Source organism: Nothobranchius furzeri, chromosome 17, assembly GCF_043380555.1.
Source record: "Nothobranchius furzeri strain GRZ-AD chromosome 17, NfurGRZ-RIMD1, whole genome shotgun sequence".
Classification (NCBI taxonomy): domain Eukaryota; kingdom Metazoa; phylum Chordata; class Actinopteri; order Cyprinodontiformes; family Nothobranchiidae; genus Nothobranchius; species Nothobranchius furzeri.
Window position 1 is genome coordinate 44,185,760 of NC_091757.1, and position 23,137 is coordinate 44,208,896.

At 40.7% G+C, this 23,137-nt stretch overlaps 1 protein-coding gene across 4 annotated transcripts in view; it reads left to right on the forward strand.

Annotated features, from left to right (window-relative positions):
- Nucleotides 1-25: 25 nt before the first annotated feature.
- ssbp2a (single stranded DNA binding protein 2a) overlaps nucleotides 26-23,137 on the forward strand; it is a 51,010-nt gene continuing 27,898 nt past the window's right edge. For all 4 annotated transcript variants that reach the window (XM_015972502.3, XM_015972503.3, XM_015972504.3 and 1 more), the window contains exon 1: nucleotides 26-177. In XM_015972502.3, the coding sequence (XP_015827988.1) occupies nucleotides 122-177 (56 nt within the window). In that variant the 5' untranslated portion in view covers nucleotides 26-121. The remainder of the gene's footprint in view (nucleotides 178-23,137) is intronic.

Consider the following 23,137-nt stretch of genomic DNA (forward strand, 5'->3'; position numbering starts at 1 on the left):
TCCTGCACAGCGGGACATCCAATGGGAGACGACGCTGCTTGTGTCGCCATGGTGACGGGGCTGTGCCCGGGGAGGTTGTGATGGGTTGACAGGTGCGTGACAGTCGGAGCTCTCTGCAAGCATGTACGCCAAAGGCAAGAGTAGCAACGTGCCGTCCGACAGCCAAGCCAGAGAAAAGTAAGTTTTATTTATGGGGGGAGGAAACTGCGGCTGTGAGGGAAGTTGTTGAGCGGCCGGGGGGAGTCGGTAGGGGAGGGCACAAGGAGAGTCTGTGCGCGGCGTGGAGCGCTGCGCTCAGCCAGCGCGCTTCGCCTGGTTCCGAAACTTAACTGCTGCATTTATTTTAAATCAGGGACATCGGATGTTCTTATGTTTAGAATAATAAACAGTATTAATGTTTAAAGTGACATGTATGCCTTTATTATTGTTGATATTATTATTAGTAGTAGTAGGCTAGTTTTATTATTATTATAAGACGGAAATGTTGAATCAGTGGCGTTTTCTCTTCTGCGTGTTTTTCTAGAGTTCATATTTTAAGCATCCATCCGTCTGTTATTGAGCTTCTTTCCTGGGATGAGATGTTCCGATCCGATCTGGAGCAGCTGCTGCTGAACACTTTTGCACGAACTCGTTTACTGTCGGAGAATCAAGTCTGCGCCGTGTTGCAGCTCTGGAGCGTAAAATCCACCCACAGGGTGAAATTAGTCATGTTCGGGTCCGGAACCGTCGATTGAAGTGAACAGACCAGCGGGTTTTCGTGGAGATGCGATGTTCTGGGACTTTTTTTTTTCTATTGGAGGGAAGAGACAGAGTCACGGAGGGGTAACAAGGCAGTGAGACTGTAGCGTGGCGTCTTAGTGACACTTTTAACAGTTTTGGTGGTTATGTGTAAGAATGTTTTAGGCTACTCAGAAAAACTGGTTTAGAGTATAGAATCATAAATGAGTGTGTGCATCCTGGAATCATCCTGCTAGGATGCTTGATCTATTGATGTCTTATCTTGGATCATAAAGGCAGCTTCTCCTCTACAACTTTAGCAGGACTTTTCTCTGGAGTTACACCTTTTTGTTTATTTGTTTCTTTTTTATGAAGTGTCCTATTGGGAACATCCCCTGGAAAACTCAGATGGTGCTGAGTCAATTAATCTACAGGAACAGATCAATATACAAGACAACAACAACAGAGGGGGTCGGGACTTGATTGATGTGGAGATCAGAGCAGCTGTACTGTAGATGCTGAATATCTACATCAAAGACATTTTGGCAGATTATATCACATTTCCTCACAATGTTTATTTTTCACTCTTGTTGCAGTAATTTCTAAGTGCGGGTTTATGCAGCATCAGCATTAAAACAAATCCCTTGGAAACTTCTGAGTTCACATCAGACGTGTGAAGGCAGCTTTGGTACTTTGATCAACTTTTTAGCTAAATGAAAAGTTCACTAGTTTCTTCTCAACATGAAGTCTTTAATAAAGTAACTGACAGTGGTGTTCTTTCACTATTAGGTTGTTTTTATCTCTTTGGATACAGTTTTAGGCTTAAAGGTGAACATAAAGTTTGGTTCCCCAAGTGGAGGAGTTCATACCAAATCTCTAGAAACCTATAGAACTACATTTGCTGCTACAAAGACTCTAGACTCCATCCCATTTGAATTACCCAATACTATATAATGAGACATGTTTCTTATGCTCCTGTTGCATAATCACTATAGAAACAGATATGATAAAAACTATCTACAAAACCAGTGAGAGATATGAGGAGACACACAGCGATTAACACACCGCCACTTGGTCCTAGTGCTCAACTTGTGTCTATTTAATAAAGCGTAATATAGTTTTTGGACGTAAAAAGTGCAGACAAAACTTGACTTCCCCAGACAGTGTGCACTGAACTTCTCAAGTTTCCCGGTTTAAAACACAGCTGCAGATCATCTCATTATCTGTGTTTACATTCTTTTGTAAGAGCGCCGATCCGTTGGGCGTCAGTGCCATGCTACAATAAAGGAATGGGTAGCGAGGAGACAGTAGATGAAAGGGAAAAATATCAAGCAGGCCAACTTTTTTTTTTTTTGTCTCTTAACAAGAAGACTTGTTTATCAGCAGTTTGCATCAGAGGAGCAGAGCCTTCGGTTGCTTCTCATTTCTGCAGCGCAGCAGGGGAGAGTAGATGGAGGGCAGCAACAGATTGAGGCAAAGGAGGAAGAGGTGGAAGGGGGGGGGCAAAGGAGGAAGAGGTGGAGGGGGGGGGTGGACTGAGGGAATTTGCTGGATCATTAGTTTACAGTGTTGTAGTATTGACCTCTGTGAGAACCCCCATAGACACGTGGCTCTGGCATGAGGCCCACATAGATGTAGAGAAGCTCTAAATGCAGTATTTCTCTCTTTGTTGGTGTGTGTGTGCGTGTGTGTGTGTGTGCGCGCTTGTGTGTGCAAAAGTGTGTGTGTGTGTGTGTGTGTGTGTGTGTGTGTGTGTGTGTGTGTGTGTGTGTGTCTGTGATAAACATCACAAGTGTTTTGGGTGTTCTTATCACAGAGACATTCTGAAATGAGGCTTTTTTTATCTCTTTTGCTTCAGTCGAACTTTTATCGACTGGTTTTGCAGTTTGAAAACGGACGATGAGCTGATATGAAATAAAACCTGTGCTTCAGAAAAATAAATAAACAACAGAGATGTTCCAGAAAGACTTTAAAAATGTAAATGTAACATATAAAATAGGCATAGGATCAAAACCCTCTACCACCTGAGATTTTGTTCATTAGTTGGTACTTTTTGTTTTTTTCTAGATGGAAATCCTAATTTACCCATGATCGTTTTCACAGAGGAGAAAATTAGGCTGTAGAAAAGCAACTTCATCACAAAAAAAGAAGTACTTTTAAATGTTCTACAGCTTACCTCTATAGCTCTACAAACACGAAAAAATAAAACAAGAAGGTGTCCTTAATATTTGATGACCTGCAGTATTTTAAACCTAACTCCTTGAGTCCTGCTTGACACGGAGCATATCTGAGCTTCAGAGTCGGTGTTTTACACTTTCTCAGCTCTCAGATGGAAACACCCCTCCTCCCCCTCTCACTCCCCTACCTGGACACATGTTACGGTCGGCTCTTGATTGTGATTTTGAGTGACAGTACACGACCACTCACTGTGTGCTGCAGTTGTTCAGCCAGTGTAGGTTTCAGTCGCTGGCAGTGAGAGGACTCGTTCCACATGTGGGATTTGGGTTCTGTCTGAGTAACACTGCAGCACATAGTGCTCATTTTTTATTGTTGCTTTGTTGTCTCTCAGTGTGTGTGTGTGTGTGTGTGTGTGTGTGTGTGTGTGTGTGTGTGTGTGTGTGTGTGTGTGCGTGCGTGCGTGCGTGTGTGTGTGTGTGTGTGTGTGTGTGTGTGTGTGTGTGTGTGTGTGTGTGTGTGTGTGTGTGTGTGTGTGTGTGTGTGTGTGTGTGTTATGAGTCATGGAACAAGCTCTGCCTTGAAGTCACATATGCCTAAGTCTTTTCTTCTCTTCAGTTCTTAAAGCACATCTCGTTTTTTGTTCATCTTTTTTCTAAAGTAAACATTTAAAAACATTTTTTAACACAAATAAACTTAAATATCAAACTAGTCTTATAGCTGCAGAGCAACCAAGATGAGTGTCATTTTGTTCAGCTTGAGTTTCATCTTCCACCGTCAGTCTGGTGCAGACTGAAGCATTTCTGCACTTGCACACACACAGATCTGCTTCTGAACTGAAACACCTCAGAATCCTTCCAGGATGCTGCCAATGCAGCAATGCGCAGACTGAGGCAAAGCAGTGCATGCTGGGAGTGTTTATCCAGCAGAAGCGATTCAGGCTGCCACTCTCACCCTGACAGTGACTTTGCATTTGCTATGTAACAACAATAGAAATGAAGCAGTGTCTCTCTCTCTCTCACACACACACACACACACACACACACACACACACACACTGTGAATGCTCAGGATGCATTGTGTAAGCTGTACAAAGAATATCATCGATAATCAATGAGGGACTTCTTTGTTGTTGTTTGTTTTTGTCTCATTTTAATATAACTGATACATGATAGAGGTGTTCTAGTCAGAAAGAAAAACTCTTCACAGTATCAACAACAACAAAAAGTGCCCAGAAGATAAACACACACACGGCCGGTCTGAAAGTCCGAGTGTGAGACTTTGATTCTGTCCGTCACTTACTCTAAGAGGCTAAATATTGTTGTTATTTTAAATCCAGCATGTGTTCATTCCAAAGCTGCTGCCTTCTGTTTAAGTCAGGATAATATGTTTTGGAGTGTGTGGGAACCTCACTTTTGCTGTTTTGGGTCAATAGACAGCATGCTGCATGTGTTGAGTCTGTAATCCCATCTGAGCTGCCCGCTCTAAGCACTTTCGCCCGTATGCTTCATTCCTAAAAATCACCCTCCATCTGCCTGTCACACTCACTGTGAGACTGTGAACTGCAGCGACCGCCACACAGCTATTAGCCTATCTGGCTCTCGTGGGATGCTTGTGAACAATGGTGACAACAGGGAAAACTGTCACCACTCTATTGTTGTCTTTCAGAGAGACGTGAATTATAATCAGAGCCTTCAGATGCTCCAGATTATCAGCAGGATGAGATGAAAAGGATTTTTTACGTGTGTTTTTTTTTTCTTCCTGCTTTTACGGCGTCGCTCTCAAATGGATGTGGTGACAGAAAACCACCTGCTGAACACACAGAGGCTGGTTAAGTCCTCTTTTATCTGCTGGCATCCCTTCTAGTCTCTCTGTTATCCCCGTTGCCAGACTCGTAACTTACGACGGAGCTGTTATCAAAGGCGAGGCCTCTTATTGAGCCATTTGAGACGAATGGGAACGGCCTCTGATCGACAGAAAAATAGGATGCCAGTCGACAAACAAGAGACTGAGACGCCCCCGCGGGACACTTTCAGGTCCTTAAGAAGTATTGATGTGACAAAAGGCCGCCGGTGGTGTCAGATAACATGTAGAGGAAAAGCATCCTGAGAATGTTGTATCGTTTCCCCCAAAATGCAGAGTAAGGGCGGCCCAGATGAGGGAGTTTTATCACTGTGCATACTCCGTAGGACCCTATGGGTGTCCCTGAAAGTTCCTGTTTTAATTAGAAACACTCGTGTCTTTTTGTTCATTGTCTTTTGCATCACTTTCTTCTGAGTTTCTGCAGTACGGTCCGTGTTTCCACTTTATCTTGAGGGTTGAGAAGCTGCCGTTTTGGGGGTGAAGGATTCAGAGTGCTACACTGTCAACGCTTTAACTCTTGACCAGATTAAACATCTGTTTTGTTCTTGCGGTTTTGTCATGGAGTTTTTTGTTACCCTTAGCGACACCAAACATATCTGCTTAAAAAATAAATAAATAAATAAATAATAGATAAATAAATAAATAAACACAGCCCAGTCAGAGATGTTCTCCCTCACAGAGCTTCCTGTAACCCGAGAGGCCGTCCCCATAACGCATGCTGCCTGGTGGTAATTGCTTTAGTTTAACTGCACATCCTGTTGTGCACACACACACACACACACACACACACACACACACACACACACACACACACACACACACACACACACACACACACACACACACACACACACACACACACACACACCTCTCCTCGCCTGGTTAGTATTATTAGAGGTTGATTGGAGTCCTCTCTGCTGATATTCTTCCATCATTGATATGCAAGCTGCATCACTTAGACGGTAGCACAAGGTTAAGCAAGTGTGACGGCCAGGCTTACAGGAGCTGCTTCAGACACTCATTCTCTCCAAATCCTTCTCTTTATCTTCTATCCACCTCCCCAAAACACACAGCGTGTTCCTCCTGCTTCCTCAGGTCCTTATTGTTTTGTGAGGTCACACTCCTGAGTTTCTCTGCTTTAATTTTCACTAAAGCTATCATCGAAAAGCCGTCTTCCCACTGGTTTCTGTAAACATAATCATGCTTTAAAAAATCCAAGTTTCATGCTGACTTTGTATTCCTAACAAGGAGATGTTCTTCTTGATGCTATCTTTTTCAGGAAGGTGACTAAAAATAGGAAAAGCAAGACAACATGTGATGCTGTTGTCTTTTCTCGGCCGTATAAATTAAATAATGAACATGAACTCCTGCCCCCTCCCCCCATGGTGCTAATGTTTTTAAATCATATTCATTTTTAAAAAGACTTTTCTACACAATCTTGTGTTTTTCCTTTTTGCTGCACAAACATCTTTGAATGGTTATTTGTTTTTCCTCCCAAGCCCCCGTGGAGGCCTTAATAGCTTTGCATTCTTTATTAAATTGCTTCAGAATGTCTTCATCAGTATTAGTTGTACCAGAGATTAATTAAAGGCACACACACAAAATACTAATATGATTTAAAGTAGTTGAGACTTGTGCTAATTAGGATTTTAATTGACCTTTGACCTGATTCCAAGTTCTCCTTGCACATGTATTGACAGCAGACATTCTCTTTCTGATGCAATTGAATGTTTTACTCTGTTTATAGTGAATTAATAAGTAAAAATTCAAGTTCCAAGTCAGAAAATTTAACTGGAACACCCCCAAAGTTGGAATTCCTTCACGGATTTAAGGAGATTCCCAACTAAACCAGACCTCTAAATTCAACATGGCCGCCCTGCCCATGAAAAGCTGCAGAAACAAACTTTTTCTCCCAGTTTTGTTTGATCATATATCAATAAATCAGTCGCAGTGTTCTACTTCTTTAAGTAAACACGTTGCTACAGAAATACAACGCGACCTGCTAATCACAGCATATATGAAGTGAATCTAAAGTCGCTGTAACACTGAATGCATGGACTGAGAATTCCGGTTGAGATGGAATTTGTCCTATACGATGCCAAACAAACATCTTTTTCATGCCTCTTCACACCATTCTAACATAGTAGCCTATTAAAACAAATTAGAGTTTAAAACAAAAAAAATTAAAACATTACTGAAGTGGTTCCCTCACATTTGCCTAAAAACCTCAGCCAGAAACACAGCCTGGTCCAAAAGCCACCACTGGACCGTGCGGTTGTCAGGCCCTGTATTCATTACTCACTCTCACATTTTACAACATTTTGCAACAGAAGTCACGGACAACAAAGGGTGTTTGAACCTAGAAAATGGCAAATGGTGTTTAGCACTCTCATTTATTCTGGCAATGCACGTTTCCATGTCAGGAGGCATGGCCTGGGGATGATAGGGAATGGGAGGTGTGAGAGTTCTGTGACTATTACAGATTTGCCATTGCAGCTTTAAATTGTATTTATTTCTGTCTTATTGCGAAGAAGTTGAAGCTGGTTGTGGACTCACGTTTTACAGGAAGTGATGTAGCGCTGCAAGGAAAATAAGTCCTGCTCGGTCATTTTCCAAGTCCTGCATGACACATGCAAAATGTAACAATCCAATTTTACATCATGGGGTAGCAATATGTATAAAATCAAATGATTACAAATAGCATCCTGAACAATTCTGAATAAAATGCATAATGTCAAAAATAATCATGTAATTGCACTTGTTTGAAATACTTGTGATCACATCTGCACAGCTCTGCAACATCCTTGTGCACAAGAACATCTGGATGAAACTAAAACTATGTCTTGCCCTTTATAACTGCATCATCATTTCAGTAGATCTGTGTGTTTTCCTGTGAATATGACACTCTTGATAGGTGTGTTTTTAACATACAGACATATTCTTTATAATCTACTTTATAAAGATCAGAATGAATTGTAAGATAGTTAATCATCAGTGGCTTTATTAAATATTCATGTGCTGACTACAGTAATTAGTGAGAGCCTGTAATTGTGACACACGTGCTTTGCATCGGTTATAGTTCTGCACCAGCTGCCGAATGCACTCTTTCGTTAGATTAGAGCTAGTTTAAAAAAAAACATTAAAATATCTTTGTTTTAGTCATGCTTTGCTCCTAAACAGTCACCATGTAAAGTTTGACTCCGTATGTGTGGATGTGAAGCCCTAGATGTTGTACAGCAGACACAGTTGGGGGGGTTTCCATCCCTGTTCTAACTGCTCAATCTGGAACTCATTTTAAAATAAACCAACGTTGAGATAAACATTAAAATAGTTCAATAATTGCCCTCATATGGTCATTAGACTTTGTCGTGTTTATGCGCTCTCCAAACAGTTTAGTTCTTCTGGGCCGTGAGGCTGATTGAGGATTTACTGTAACAACTCGTGGAGAAAGTTGAACAAGGAAAAACACTCCTAAAAATCATTGGTGATCTTTCAGCTGTGAAATTAAACAAACTCCCCATGAGGCTCGACTCGATCTAAGAAAATCAAAACCAATCAAATGAAACTCAAATTAAGAAAGTGACGGATTCGCTCCTGCCTTTGTTTTAATCCACTTTACATGTTCTCCAAACACATCACAGTTGTGGAATGCTGCCGCTTGTTGAAACGTGTATGCATGGTAAATGGCCTGTATTTGATATAGCGCCTTCTAGCGTCCTGGAACCCTCCAAGGCACTTTACAACACAATCAGTCATTCACCCATTCACACACACATTCACACACTGGTGGGGATTAGCTACGATGTAGCCACAGCTGCCCTGGGGCGCACTGACAGAGGCAAGGCTGCCGAGCACTGGCGCCACCGGTCCCTCCGACCACCACCAGCAGGCAAGGGGGGTTAAGTGTCTTGCCCAAGAACACAACAACAGCGACAGACTGAGCGGGGCTTGAACCTGCAACCTTCTGATTAAATGACAGATTCACACCAAGTGGACTTGAGCTGATTCTGCTGGTAAACAGTTATCTTTACCCTTCATTCCCTCATCATCTCTCTGTGTCTTTGTGTCGTGGAGAAGCAGGCATTTCCTGTTATGTTAGCCATGGGCATTGTTGTCTGCACTGTGAGACGGTAGAGTCTGCTGGAGCGGTTTCAGTTTGGGTCTGATCGCAGCAGGATGGTCGTCTGAGGCTGGGGAGTGCTGTCAGAATATCACTAACACAATTAGAAATGAATATTCTAGATTGTTTTCACCACAGCACAGAGAACACGAATGAATCGGCTACAGTGGGTATTAGGTTTCAGCCAGTTTTCAAGTACATTTGATGGTTATCTGTGGTTTTAGGTGGAGTGGTTTGGAGAAGGAGCCGGTTTGAGCTCTATGGCACCGAGTGGAGATTGTCTGCTACAGTTGGACCAGTGGTCGGAGTATCTTGATGAGTTGGCTGCTATCAGTCTCTGTCCAGGGCAGCTGTCTGTGTTATCCTCAGTCTGACGGTTCAGAATGCAGTCAGAGCCCATGACCAATAACTGGCACGTTTAAAAGAAGTTTGAACTTTGCTAGACTAGTATTTGGGTTTCAAGAGGTAGAGCAGTTGTTTTCAGCTTGTTGTGGACTGTCTTGGGGGTTTTCTGGGATTTCCATTTAATGAAAGGTAAACACACGGACTCCACTGAGGTGATCCAAAGAATTCTCTTCCTCTCTGTCAGGATATGAGCTTCATTCTTTTGACTTGTACATTTAAACATAAATTTCACCTTTGGCAAAGGTGAAAGTCTGGTGGAATGTTTTTACTAGAAATTCCTATTTTGCTTTACAATCTGCTCTTCATTCTAAATATCAGGAGAAACAACAACAATAAAAATTAAGAATTTGTTCTCATCTCATGCAGAATTAGTACATTTATTATATTTGATAGCCCTAAAATCCCCACATATTTCACTTGTTTCTAGTGTATGTGGTGCCATGTTGTAAAGTAAAACATTCCAATACATTTGGCTGCTCAAAACAATAAAAACAAGATTTTTCAATTAATATTTTTACCATATAATTTTGCCCAAGAAGATGTGCCTGAATGTTTACTTGGAAAATCCATATAATAATGCAAAAATAAATATTTGGAATCAAATCTGAATAAAGAATATTTTCTAATATGTAATATCAACTCTCAATATGTAAAAACCCATCCTAAATATTTTGTATCACATCTTCATCTAAAAATAAATGATAAATGATGATAAATTATCCGCACCTACGCGCTTTTCAGAGTTAAAGGACTCCAAAGAGCTTTACACTACAGTGTAATCATTCATCCATTCACACACACACACACACACACACACACACACACACACACACACACACACACACACACACACACACACACACACACACACGCACACTGATGGTGATGAGCTATATTGTAGCCACAACTGCCCGGGGCACACTGATAGTATTTAAAAAATATTTTTGGTGTCATATCTAAATATATTTAGTATGAAATCTAAATATGATAAACAAATCCTAAATAGTCAGAATCAAATTTAAATACACCTTTGAATATTTAGTATCAAATCTAAATATAAACATTTTAAATCTTTAGTTGAAATATAAATATACAAATAATAAATACTTGGAATCAAATCTAAACATATTTAAAATATTTTGTATAAAATCTAAATGAAAATTCCTAAATATTTAGTTTAAAATCCGGTTATCTGGATAAGTGGAAGAAAATGGATGGATGGATGGATCGATGGATTTAGTTTAAAAAGCCTAAATAGTTAGTTTTAAATCTGAATTTTAATCTCCTAAATATTTTTAATCAAATCTAAATATAAAAAATCTAACTTTTAATATTTAATAGCTAATCTAAATATAATAACAAATCCTAAGTATTCACTATCAAGTCTAAATATATTTTTTAAATATTTAGAAATAAATCTAAACATGAAGGCAGTTATAAAACTGCATGATCAAATTAAATAAATTGATAAATGAAAATGTTTATTTTCAAATATAAATGGACCAGTGTCAGTATTTAGACATCATGCTAATTCAGACTGTGTTAAAATGAAAGAACCTTACTTTAATGAAAGAAAGATGAAGAGATCCATATCTAATGCCTCTTCACCCCAATTTTTTTCACTATCAATGGCTATGGTAGTAGACATGTGTATTTAACTAAATGTTAGAAGAACCATATTTAAAGCTGAAGGTGTTACAACATAGCTGGTAAATTTTAAATTCCTTATTTTAACATCAGCACCCCATACTCTCAAAGCTAGAATTGAGCTAGTCTTGTCCCTTTTCCAGCCCTTTACTGAGTCCGATTCAGAGGACTCAGGCTCGTTGTGACCCAGCCAAAGATCCACCAATGGCGTTTACCACGTTATGCGATGTGGAAGAGGAGTAAATAAAGGCTAGGACAAACATTTGCACAGCAGAAGTGAGTTCATGTCAGAGTCGACAGAACATCGGACACGAACAGACGAAACAGCTTATTGGAAAGTGCCTCTCCTCAGGGGGTTCTCTTTGCAGGATCGTGACAGGTTTTGTAAATCTTCAAAGAAGCAGTGAACTTTTCACTGCTTCCCTCAACACAAACAAAACCAGCCAGTCAAGCCAGAGAAAAGTCAGGGAAGGAATTGTTATGAATACCTCTTGTCCAAGTGCTCTGTCTTTGGAATAAACCATTAGAGCCATCCCGTGGGATCCTATGGAAGAGTAATGGAGAATATGGATTTAACTTGTGACCATCAGCAAAAATGCCAATTAGAAAAGCATCAGTGAGTAGGGTGTATAAAAGCTGCAGCGCTCTGCTAGCTGGTGACTAATTTCAGACATGAATGTTCCTAGTTTATGATCAGATGGATGTAGAAACCTTTACCACATCTTTAGTGGTGGTCGTGATCGTTTACCTTTTTTTACACCACAAAATTTTAAGTAACATTTTAGTCACCATCAGTTTCTGCAGCATCGCACATCGGCGTGTGGCAGCAGCAAACTGTTTGTCGTGTTCTTTTTGGTTCTGCTCACAGCATCCCTCCTCTCCAGCTCCATCCTGACCTGCCCCTGCCGTTTCATTAATCATTCATTCTCACCATCTCTCTTTCTCTATTACTTCTCTCCTCCTCTTGTCCTTTTTTCTCCCCTTTACCTCCAACCTCTCATCTGCACCTTATTGTTTGACTTGTGAATCACCAAGCTTTGTCCTCCTGGATGTGTTTCATGTTAGGGGTGGACCACAGGTTGAAATTAAAGCTCAAACAAAGCAGCTGCTGCACCGTATCAATAATCTAGACCTTTCCCTCACACCTCGATAGAAACCTGATTTTTGGCTCTGAAGGCGTGAGCGTATCTTTTCCATACCAGGTGTGTGCATAAGTGTCTATGTTTTGAGTATGCACGTCAGCATAGACAGGCTCTTTAATTGCCCTGAGGTTGTTCTGGCTCTTGTTCTGCTCCTGTGTTGTTGTTGTTTTTTCTGAAGCCCTATGTGTGAGATGAATTATTCAGCAACGTAATGGGTCTATATTTGTCGTTGTTTATCTTGCCTCAGTGCCCCCACCACCCCTTACTGCTGCCCCGGTGCCCCGTCTCACTGCCTTCACTTGTCTGCCTGGTTTTGTTTTTGGCGAGCGGGGCCTCTTAACCTGCAGTGGATGCTCTGCTTTAATGAACGAAGTGAAGTCATTTAGGGGGACGTAAAGTCCTGCTGCTGAGCTTGATTAATCAGGGAAAGTGTTTTCCTGTCACACCCTGGGCTGTCCTAAGCAGCTTCATGGCTGAGCTAGCAGGATCCCTCTCTGTTCTCACCTGAGAGGGATCTCTCAGCGTTGCCGTGGACTGAGCATCATGAGTATGATGATGATCGTACCTTAGGGACATTTTTGTTCATTTGGGAAGATTTTTTTCCTCTTTGTCCAGACAGACATGGTACATATTTAATGGTACACATTTTTGTAACAAAAACTCTCTCGTCATTAATTTTGAAATTCAAATTGTAACTTTTTTCTAAAGATGTGGATTACTCATTCAATCAATACATTTGCAGCGGTCTCTAGAAGGAATGAATGCTTTGCAGGCAGAACTCAGGGCACAAATACGCCCACAAACTCCTCTCTGCAGGGCCAAGTCTGCCACATTACAGCTGAGCTTCAGATGACTGAATGTAGGTTCTTAATTCCTGATATTTGGACATCTCGCCCCGGACTGGATAGCAGCAGCGCAACGCTACCACTGATAATACAAGCCTGGGGGTCTTTTGTCTTTGGGGCAGCAGTAGCTCAGGTGGTAGAGCGGGTTAACTCATGATCGGAGGGTCATGGGTTCGATTCCAGCTCCCGCCAGGGGTATCCTGCTGTTGTGTCCCTGGGCAAGACACTTCACCCAACTTGCCTGTGTAAGTGGTGGTCAGAGGGGCCGACGGCGCCAAATGGCAGCCTCACCTCTGTCAGACCTCCCCAGGGCGGCTGTGGCTACAAGTAGCTTACCATCACTAGCAGTGTGTGAATGTGAGAGTGTGTGAAAGCGTCTTTGGGTGTCTAGAAAAGTGCTATATAAGTTCAATGCATTATTATTATTATTATTCTGTCGTGATGTATAGTTGTTAATGCTAACAGTTAGCTTAAACTGGCCAAGACGTTCTCTGTTGTTTCCTTGATGTTTAAACAACAACAGCCTTCCCCGTTGTGAGTCAAGGTGGGTGAGTCATGCTAATTCACAGTGTGATGTAGATCTGTGAGGATTTTCAGATCCTAGTGTTTCACCGTCAGAAGCTGATGCAGGAGAAAGGTGTAGGAGACTATTTTCATGTTTAGTCTGCACGAAAAGCTCAGAGTAACTGATTATAATTAGAAAAAATGTTTAAAAAATATTTTTCAGTCAACCACACCTTTAGATAGATGCAACTGAAAAAAATACACCATGCTCTTGACTCATCAGAGGACAAAAACATCTTCATGTAAAAAGTTTATCTTTTTTCCTATTTTTCTGTTAAACGGCTTCAGACCTGTTCAAAAACATCAATCAATAATTTTCACCATTTTAACCCTTGAAATAACTGTTTGATTACTTGATATCATCACTGCAATTTATAAAAGAAACACGGGAATGAATTATTTAAGAAAAATAAGCATAGAAATAGTGGCCGAGGCATCCTTTATAAATCAGTCTTGGTTATGTAAAAACATATAGCTAAAATATTGACTTTGATGCATTATTAGTTTTGTGTAAAATGTAAAAACTTCTTGTGTCATTAAGAAAAAAAGTCATCCCCTTTAGATTTATTACTTTTTTAGATTTCTTTAACCCTGTAATTATTGCAATGTGTCTCATTATATTTCTCAGTTTATGTCTCCAGTAAAGTCAAAGAAGCATGATTCAAATATAGAATAGAAAAAAAATATAAGAATGAAACATGGCATATTCCTTCCTTAGACTAAATAAAATCCAAATAATTAAAACCTTTATGCTCTCCTTCAATCAACACCTAAATCATAAAGATGTGTTTTAAGGGAAGGTTTGATTATTTGCTGCACCAAAGTGAGCAAAAGCCTGATTACTTAGTTGTAGCCTGGACTTTGACATGTCTGAGAGAACCCGTGTGACTGCAGCAAGCGCTAGCTGTGTGTGTGAATGTGGGGGACTGAGTCAAATGATTTAAAAACTTTAAAAGTAAAATCTGAAATTAATCTGACAACAGACCGGAAGCTGACATAATCCAGCTGTTTGCTGCCGTATGTTCCCAGATCAGGCTGCGTCAGTGACACAAGCAAGAGCTGAAAAATCATCGTATTCCCCCAAAGAATCTGGAGAATTACAAACATAAATTCTCATTTAAAGACAACAAATTGCATTAACAAAATCACACGCATGACGGTGAGGAATGCAGACGCTTTGCTGCAAGACTAATTTTTACTGAGATGTTATTACTGCGAGGACTTTTATGAGTTATTTGTTTTTATTGTTTTATTAGTTTGTGTTTGCTCTCCTGATGCAAAGTCTCTCAAAGACATTATGGTTCACAGCAGATATGCAAAACCACTTCACTGAGAAAGATTTAAGGCTGCTGTTTTATGTTTTGCAGAGGAAAAAGACATGCAGGAGATAATTACAGTATTTAATTTCCTGACTGTGACTCAGTTCGAGCTCGGATTATTATCACTCTCACGCTGGAGTCGTTAACGTGAACTCATAAAAACAAAGGGTTGATTTTTATCCTGTCATTTCTGTAGGTTGAAAGCAGAGTTTTTGATCATCTGTGGGGTTTTTTTTCTTTTCCGCTTTAAAAAATGTAGAAATGCAGTCTGGAGAAGTCTGCCTCCTCTCAAAGCGAGGTTTTAATTTACAGAAGGAGGTCACAGCGGGGGGGGGGGGGGGGGGGGATAGCTGAGACAGAGCTCAGTGAAAATACTCAACATTAGAATATGAAAGTTTACAGATCCAACCAGCGTTTGGTCTCGGGGCTCCTGCTGTATCACCCATCTCACTGAACCCATCTACTTTTTGTCTCGTTCTCTCTAATCCCCGTCCGTCTCTCTCAGAATCTTTCATCTCGCTTCAGATCTCATCACAGCATCACTCGTTTCCCCAAACGTCTCTGTGTTTTTGTGGTGGACCGTGAAAAATGTTGTTCAGTCTTTGCCTGTTTGGTGTTTTATTTCTTTTTAGGAGTGATTTAAATCAGAAATCCTTTCTCATGTTTAACCTGACATAAAAATAACCTTTAGTACTACAGATCAGAGCATTTGCACTCGGCAGAATGTGTTTAACCTGTACGTGACCTCTTTGTCAGAGACGTTGCAGGTTAATCCTCGGCTGACACCATCCAGAGCCTCTAATCTGCTACAATTTCTGCTAAAGCACTGCACACAATTCTGATATTTCTCAATTATTTATTGTTGTCACTCTTTATTTTATTAGTCTTTTCATGCTTTACATCTTATAACATTCTCTATACTGCAAGAAGTTATTTTCAAGAAGGTTGAAAAGTTTGGTTTTTAGGCATTTTCTTATTTTTAGTCTAAAATAAGAAATATTCTCATCTGCAAAAACAACACAGCTTCAAATATGGTAAAGATTTTAAATCTGTTTTGATTAAAAGAGGTTGTTTACATAGAAATCTTAAAGATCAACTTTACTCATATTTTTAAAACATTTGCAGTAGAAATTAATGCCTTGTAAGTCACGGGGACAACAAGCTCAGATGCTCCTGTTTGAGGGCATAAAAGTCAGCTGAAGGAGAAAGTGGCAGCAGACGGCAGGATCTGGAGTCTCATTTCCTAATATTCAGACATCTCGCCTATGATTGGCTAACAACAAAGCGACTCTACCACTGATGTTCGCTTTGCAACGTTTTATCTCCACAAACAACACAAGCCTGAAGGAGTTCTGCCATGTGGTGGAGTTGCTAATGCTAACGGTTAGCTTCTATTAGCCGAGGCGTTCGCTGCTGTTTCCTGGACACTGAACAGCCTAACTGCCTTCCTCGTCGTGAGTCAAGATGAGTCCATGAACGTTCAGTGACAGTGTGAAATAGATCTGTCAAGCTTTTCTAAACCGAACATTTTTCTGTTAGAGGTAGCGGACTATTTTTTACATTCAGCCTGCATGTTAAACTCGGAGTGGACCATCATTTCCAAAAATATTAAGTAAAAAATTGTTTCTCAGAGATCCTGATCTTTACAAAGAAATGTAACTTTAGATTCTTTTACTAATGTAAATCATGTGTTTTCTTAAGTTTTTGATGAACATTTGTTTAAATTTTGGAAGCGCTGAACTCATTCAGATAAACTGTAGATTTCAGTTTTGTGTGTCAGTAAAACATAAAATACAAGTAAAATAAGATGGTCCGTATTTAGTAATACAAAACTTGACTTTTTAGAGCTTCGGTCCAGTAATCATTCAACTGTTCCTGAAATTTTCATTTTTATTCTGCGCTCCTTTTTTTTCCCCAAAATATTCCAAATCAAAGTAACAAATCTTCAATGACGAAGTTGCTTCCAGTATTCAAATTTTTACATTTTTAAAAAGATTTGTATTTTGAAAATGACAGTCCTTTGTGATATTCACAGGCCAGACGTCTGTAAGAATCAGAAATCAGCCCTTAAAACCAGGACCAGGATTTTCTGGTTTAGTGGAAAAATCCCAGCTGCTTCCTGTTTGATTTTAACACACCGATATTCAACTTTTAACAGAAAGCTAACAGACCCTGATTCTCTTTGGAATTTTGATGAACGCTGCAACAGAATTCACTTTTTGGTTTAACATGATTCAATTGGCCGTTTGAGCTTGTAGGATCTAATTTTCTTTGTCGCATCGATAATCTAAATAAGATAGAAGGTCTCCCTGCAGTCTTTGTTTGGCTTCCAGTTGGTATGCTTCTGCACGCTTTCCTTGTGCATGTATGAATTTTCTCTCCTCTTGCAGCTCAGAAACCTGCACAACACTTTAACTGGTGACTCGCTTGGCCTTAGGTAGGAGCGTGCATGTGGATGGTTGTTTATCGTTGGCCCTGTGATGGACTTATGACCTGTCAAGGGTGTTTCTCTCACTCAATAACTGCTGAAGATACACACCAGCGCTCTGAGACCCTGACAGAGTCAAGAGGATATAGAAAATAGATGGATGAATGGGAATAGTGAAATAAATTGTGTCGTAGTTTATTTTTGAGTTCCTTTTTGTTATTGAAACAGAATAGAGTTTACCACTGAATAATGTAACTTTTATCAAAAAATGCTTGAATTTGACATCATGAAACTGTTCAGAGTGATTAAACCTGGAAGGAAAAGAGGGAAAACCTCTCCTACTACATCACTCTGTAACAGCTGTTTCTGAGGCAGTTTGAATTCATCACTTCCTTAAGGGAGAGATGAATTCCTGCTGCTGCTCACACACGTACCCATACAGTAATTCATTGTGAGCAAAGAGGACAAATTTATAACCTCTCTTTTCTGAATGGATGACACCATATTGTCTCTGCTGTGCTTATTCTTTGTGGCAGATGTGCGCTGTCCTCCAGAGCTGAAGACACAAACTGCTGAAGAGGTGGTTTTGTGCTGCCCTAATGGGGATAGCATGTTTACTTGAGAGAATTAAGTCAGGATTTAGTTGCTCCTCTTTTTTTATGCAACATCTAATTTGATTTCCTGATGTCGGCATAGTGGCAGGTGCTGTAAATATGTCACTTAACATGTCGATTCAGTTCAGAGGGATAATCGCTTTTCCATTTCATCTCTAACAAGGGTGGAATAATCTGGACTTAATCTATAATAAGCAAATCCAATCACCGGAGCAAATGCCTGTTGTGATTTGAAGTGCTGCCAGACTTTGATCACCTCCACAGTAAATTGATTAGTAGTGATCTACTGGTCTCTTAAAACGCTGATCCTGGCAAAACGACTTCATGTATTTCTTTTAAGATGAGATTGTGGTCGAGCTCCATGAACACACCCACCTACTTACACACACACACACACACACACACACACACACACACACACACACACACACACACACACACACACACAGATGCAGAAGCAGAAGCTGCAGCAATGCTTTAACACTTCTAGTGCATCCTGGGTTGTGTTCAGCAGGATTAGCGTTTTTATTTTATTTATTCATTTTACATTTTCCTGACTTGCTCTGACCCCTGTAGGAAGAAAAAAAGCTGGAACTGAACAACTTACTGCGTCAAAGTTTATTTACGCAGCATTCGGGACAGTCCTGCATACCCCTCCTATTGTGGAGTTAAAGCCATTGATTTCAAACTGGTTTTAGTGGTTCTTGATTCAGAAACCTGAGCAGCTCCACATTAAACAGCACTTTATAACCCTCCTCTGGTCAGAAACTGCACTTAACAGTTTTGTGGGAGGTCGCTAGATTTACAACAAGAGTTGTTTACCTGTTTATTTTTTAACTTCTCGGTGGCCTATGGTAGAGTGTTCGCCCTGGGACTGAGAGGCCGGGGTTCAAATCCTGGTCGGGTCATACCAAAGACTTTAACAACGGGTCCCAATGCCTCCCGGCTTGACACTCAGCTTTAAGGGGGTGGATTGGGGAGTCAAACCACCAAATAGTTCCCGAGCGCTGCCACACCTGCAGCTCACCGCTCCCCACAGGGATGTGGAGATGAATTTCACCAGTGTGTGATGAATTAATGGGACTTTAACATTAACCTTACAGTGCCGGTAGCTCATTTAAATGCTAACAGTTAGCTTTTTCAGTTCACTGACCGTCAATTAAAAAACACATAAAAAGAAGAAGAAATGTGCCTTTTTGTTGGCAGCATGGCAGAGCCTGGATCTACAAGTAAGAGAGTAATGTCTCTGAAGGTGAAGCAAGGAGCTTTTGCCAGATCGAACATCGGCACGGCCTACTCTCATCTAAAAAAGTAGCAATTCAGTTCAATTCAATTTCTATTTATTCCTTTATAAGACACCTTCTACCACCTTAGCGGAGACCCAAGGTGCTGAACAGGACATAAAAACCAGAATAATAATAAAAACAACATAATAAAAGAAAAATTCGTAAAACTAAAATAGACAAATAAAAGCAACTAAAAGCTGCGATACACATGATAAAAATATAAAAGCCAGTGCCAATATTGGGGAAAGCTAGCCGATTAATCAATCAATCAATCAATCAATCAATCAATCAATACTTTATTAATCCCAGAGGGAAATCAGAGTTTCAGTACACACAGTTCAGAGATCAGACATACATGGGCAAGACACATGACAAGAATTGGTGACTGTGGTCATTCGCAACCCGAGATTAAAGTGGGTTTTAAGGCGTGATTTAAAATCCTGAAGAGAAGACTCTTGCTTCACTGTTGGGGAGCTCGTTCCTCAGTGTTGGGGCCATTGCTGAGAAGGCCCTGTCCCCCCTTGATCTTAGTTTAGAGCGGGGAACTTCCAGCAGCTCCTGCTCAGCAGAGCGCAGGGCACGAGCAGGAACACGCAAAGTAAAGCAAGTAAAGTTCTGCTTTTAGTTTATTTATTTATTTATTTATTAACTGCCAATATTCATACATTCATAATAACATGCTAAATATAACACCTTTTCTGACGACACCTGTATCTGCAAAGCTTGCGGCAGGGTTGCTTATGACAGTTGTTATTCTGCTTTCAACCAGTAGGTGGAGAAGTGAGAAACGTATTGAGTGTTGCTGTAAATTCAATGTTTAGGAGAGTTGTTGTAGGAAGATTTATTTTGGAATAAAGTTGATTTAAAGTTGCAATGTGTAGATTTTACCATTAATCTCTGGAAATATCTATTGAAATGTTGTTGGAAATGGATTCAAAGACGCCCAGTTGTAGAAAACATTTGGCAGCCTCGTAGAAATATATCCATAAAGATATGAATAAAAATACATTGGGGGGTAAGTCTCTTGGCAAAGCCATATTAGACGCCCTGTTCCCATCTACTGCCTGTGAGGACAAAATGCTTTACACTACAGTGTATCATTCATCCATTCATCCACTGATGGTGATGAGCTACTATGTAGCCACAGCTGCCCTGGGGCACACTGACGGGGGGAGGCTGCCGAGCATGAGCGCCACCGGTTCCTCCGACCACCGCCAGCAGGCAAGGTAGGTTAAGTGTCTTGCCCAAGGACACAATAGCAGAGTTTTCTGTCCGGAGCCGGATCAAACCTGCAACCTTCCGATTACTGGACAACCCGCTCAACCTGTTGAGCTACTGCTGCCCCAGACCTCTTCACTTGTTGCCAGTGATGAAAGGGAAAGTCTGATGAGCTTGTCGTTTTGCTGGAGGTTGCGCTCCCAGGGATTTTTGACCCTAATGGCCATCTGTTGGTACTCAAACACAAAAATACTGCTTGCTTGCAGTGATTTAGGTACGTACTGCCCCCTATCGCCAGGGAACATAAACACCAGCGTCCCTTTAATCTACTTTGGTTTTGACTTCGCTAAAACGAACCTCTAGTTTGATTAGAAATAAACTATTTAGATTATTACCTCGAGGTTAAATCGTTCCTTTTTATGCCACATTATTCAAAGCAAATCTTTAGCAAAAACGGTTGTAATTTTTTGCTCAGTTTAGTCTGTTAAATTTGGACATTTATTTACCTTGAGCAGTTCTTTGAATCCGTGAACTTTATCTCTGCTCTGTATTTTATTAATTTAATTTGTCGGCTTGGCTTCTCGTGGTTTTGTGGGTTTTATCAGCGGAGAGGCTCTGCTGAACCAGAGGAAGCTCGACAAAGACGGCGCAGCATAAAGAGTTGTGAAGCCTTTTCAAAGCCGAACACTCGCCTTTGAGAAAATTAGTAGTTTTGAGTTAAAGTTCAGCAGATGTTAACATCTCTTTCTCCTTGCTGTCAGTCTTTACTCCACTCTGATCATATTTTGAACGACAAAAGGAGGAACGAAAGAGACGGAAGCGGTTTGATTTATGCTTTAGGGCCTTGAGGCATTCAGAGCTCTGGTTTTAAGGTCATTAGCAACAAATGAATTGAGGCAGACTTTGATATTCTTATGTTTTCACCTGCTTTTCTTTAAAACTTGCATTGACCTTTTTTTTAACCACAGATTCTCATATGTTTTGATTTCTTTTATTGCGTTGAGTGTGCCCTGGTTTCCTCATGTTCTCTCTCTCTGCACAAGTGCCAAATGTCACATCTTAGAGGCTCGCTGAAATCGATTCTGGGTTAAAGCTTTTAAAGCAGCCTGGCTTTTTATGAACTAAAGACAGGCCAATTGATGCTGAGGAGGAGCTTTTATGTTTTATTTTTTTATTTGATGATTTCATTTATTCAACCCTGTCGGGCACCTGTTAAATTATGGATTGGTTTACAGTGGCACTGCTGTTGCTGCCAGGCGAGAGTGACAGATTTGGACAAGTTGACAGGAAAGTGACACAGGACCAGAGGGGACTGAGGGCGTTTGTTCTTAGAAATGTTCAGTTTTACGTTGCCTTTTTAAAAAAAAGCACATCTTTTATTCATGTTCAGTTGCCTGGGTGTCAAGAGTTTTGTCAAGCCTCTCGTTGTTCTGTTAACCTCGTCTCTGTAAAACATCCTGTCGCTGTTTCTTCTGTTAAACATCCCTTACAGGCCACAGGGAGCAGGGAGGAGACGTGATAAAAAGACTGTAGGATAGGAAAACGTCTTTATTCCAGGTCTTGCCTAAATTTATATATACTGTATAAATATATGTATATGTTTACAACAAAGCTAGATATTAAAAGCTCACAGAATGAGAGGAAGCGCATGGTGGATGGGGAGGTCCAGCTGTGTGGAGAACAGGACGGTGAGCCGTCAGTCATCTGCAGCTGAAGGAGCCGTCTAGAGAGGTTTATTTTTACGTGCATCAGTCTGGGTCTGTCTGATGGCACCTTTGTGTTGGAGGACAGATGTTGTCCCAGTGTGACCATCTCTCGTGACTGTCAGTGTGCATGCACGAGCACAAACACACATGTCACACACACACACACACACACACACACACACACTAAGCTCTGTTTTCATTTATGTGTGGCATTACACTAGATTTTAATGAGCTAGCTGAGAAACTCAGCATGTTTGGAAATACACACACACACACACACACATATGTATATATATATATATATATATATATATATATATATATATATATATAGATACACGCACCGTATTTTCCGGACTATAGAGCGCACCTCAATATAAGCCACACCGGGCTAAAAGCCTCAGATATCTATTGAATTGAAAACGTAGTTTAACTGAACGTAACTGAACTGATCAGTACCAAACAAAACAGAAAAGTTATTGATTAGTTTATTCATCGTCCTCCTGCGCACTGAAACCACTGAAGTCATCTTCTTCAGTGTCGGAGTTGAACTGCAGCCTCAGAAGGGCTTCGTCACATACCTTTTCTGTGGCGGTGTCAGTGTCGCTCTCCGTGTTGCTGTCATCATCCCGGGGTGAAGCGGGGAAAACAAGCAGCGTCGTTTTACTGTGAAAAAAATCCTCCTGGGCGCTTTCCGTAGCACTCCTTTAACCATTCCTTCGCTAGACTTTCCAGCATTCATTCTTTCTGGTTGACTAAAGCTGCACCTCATTATAAGCCGCATGGTTCAAAGTGTGGGAAAAAGTAGCGGCTTAAAGTCCAGAAAATACGGTATATATATATACATATATATATATATATATATATATATATATATATATATATATATATATATATATATTTACATCCATCCATCTTCTGAACCCGCTTTGTCCACGCAAGGTCGCACGTGCGGGGGGTGGGGGGTGGGGGGGTGGGGGGGGGGGGGTGGGGGGGGGGGGTTGGTGCCTATCTCCAACGGGCAATCAGGCGGGGTACACCCTGGACAGAGAGCCAGTCCATCGCAGGGCAACACAGAGACACACAAG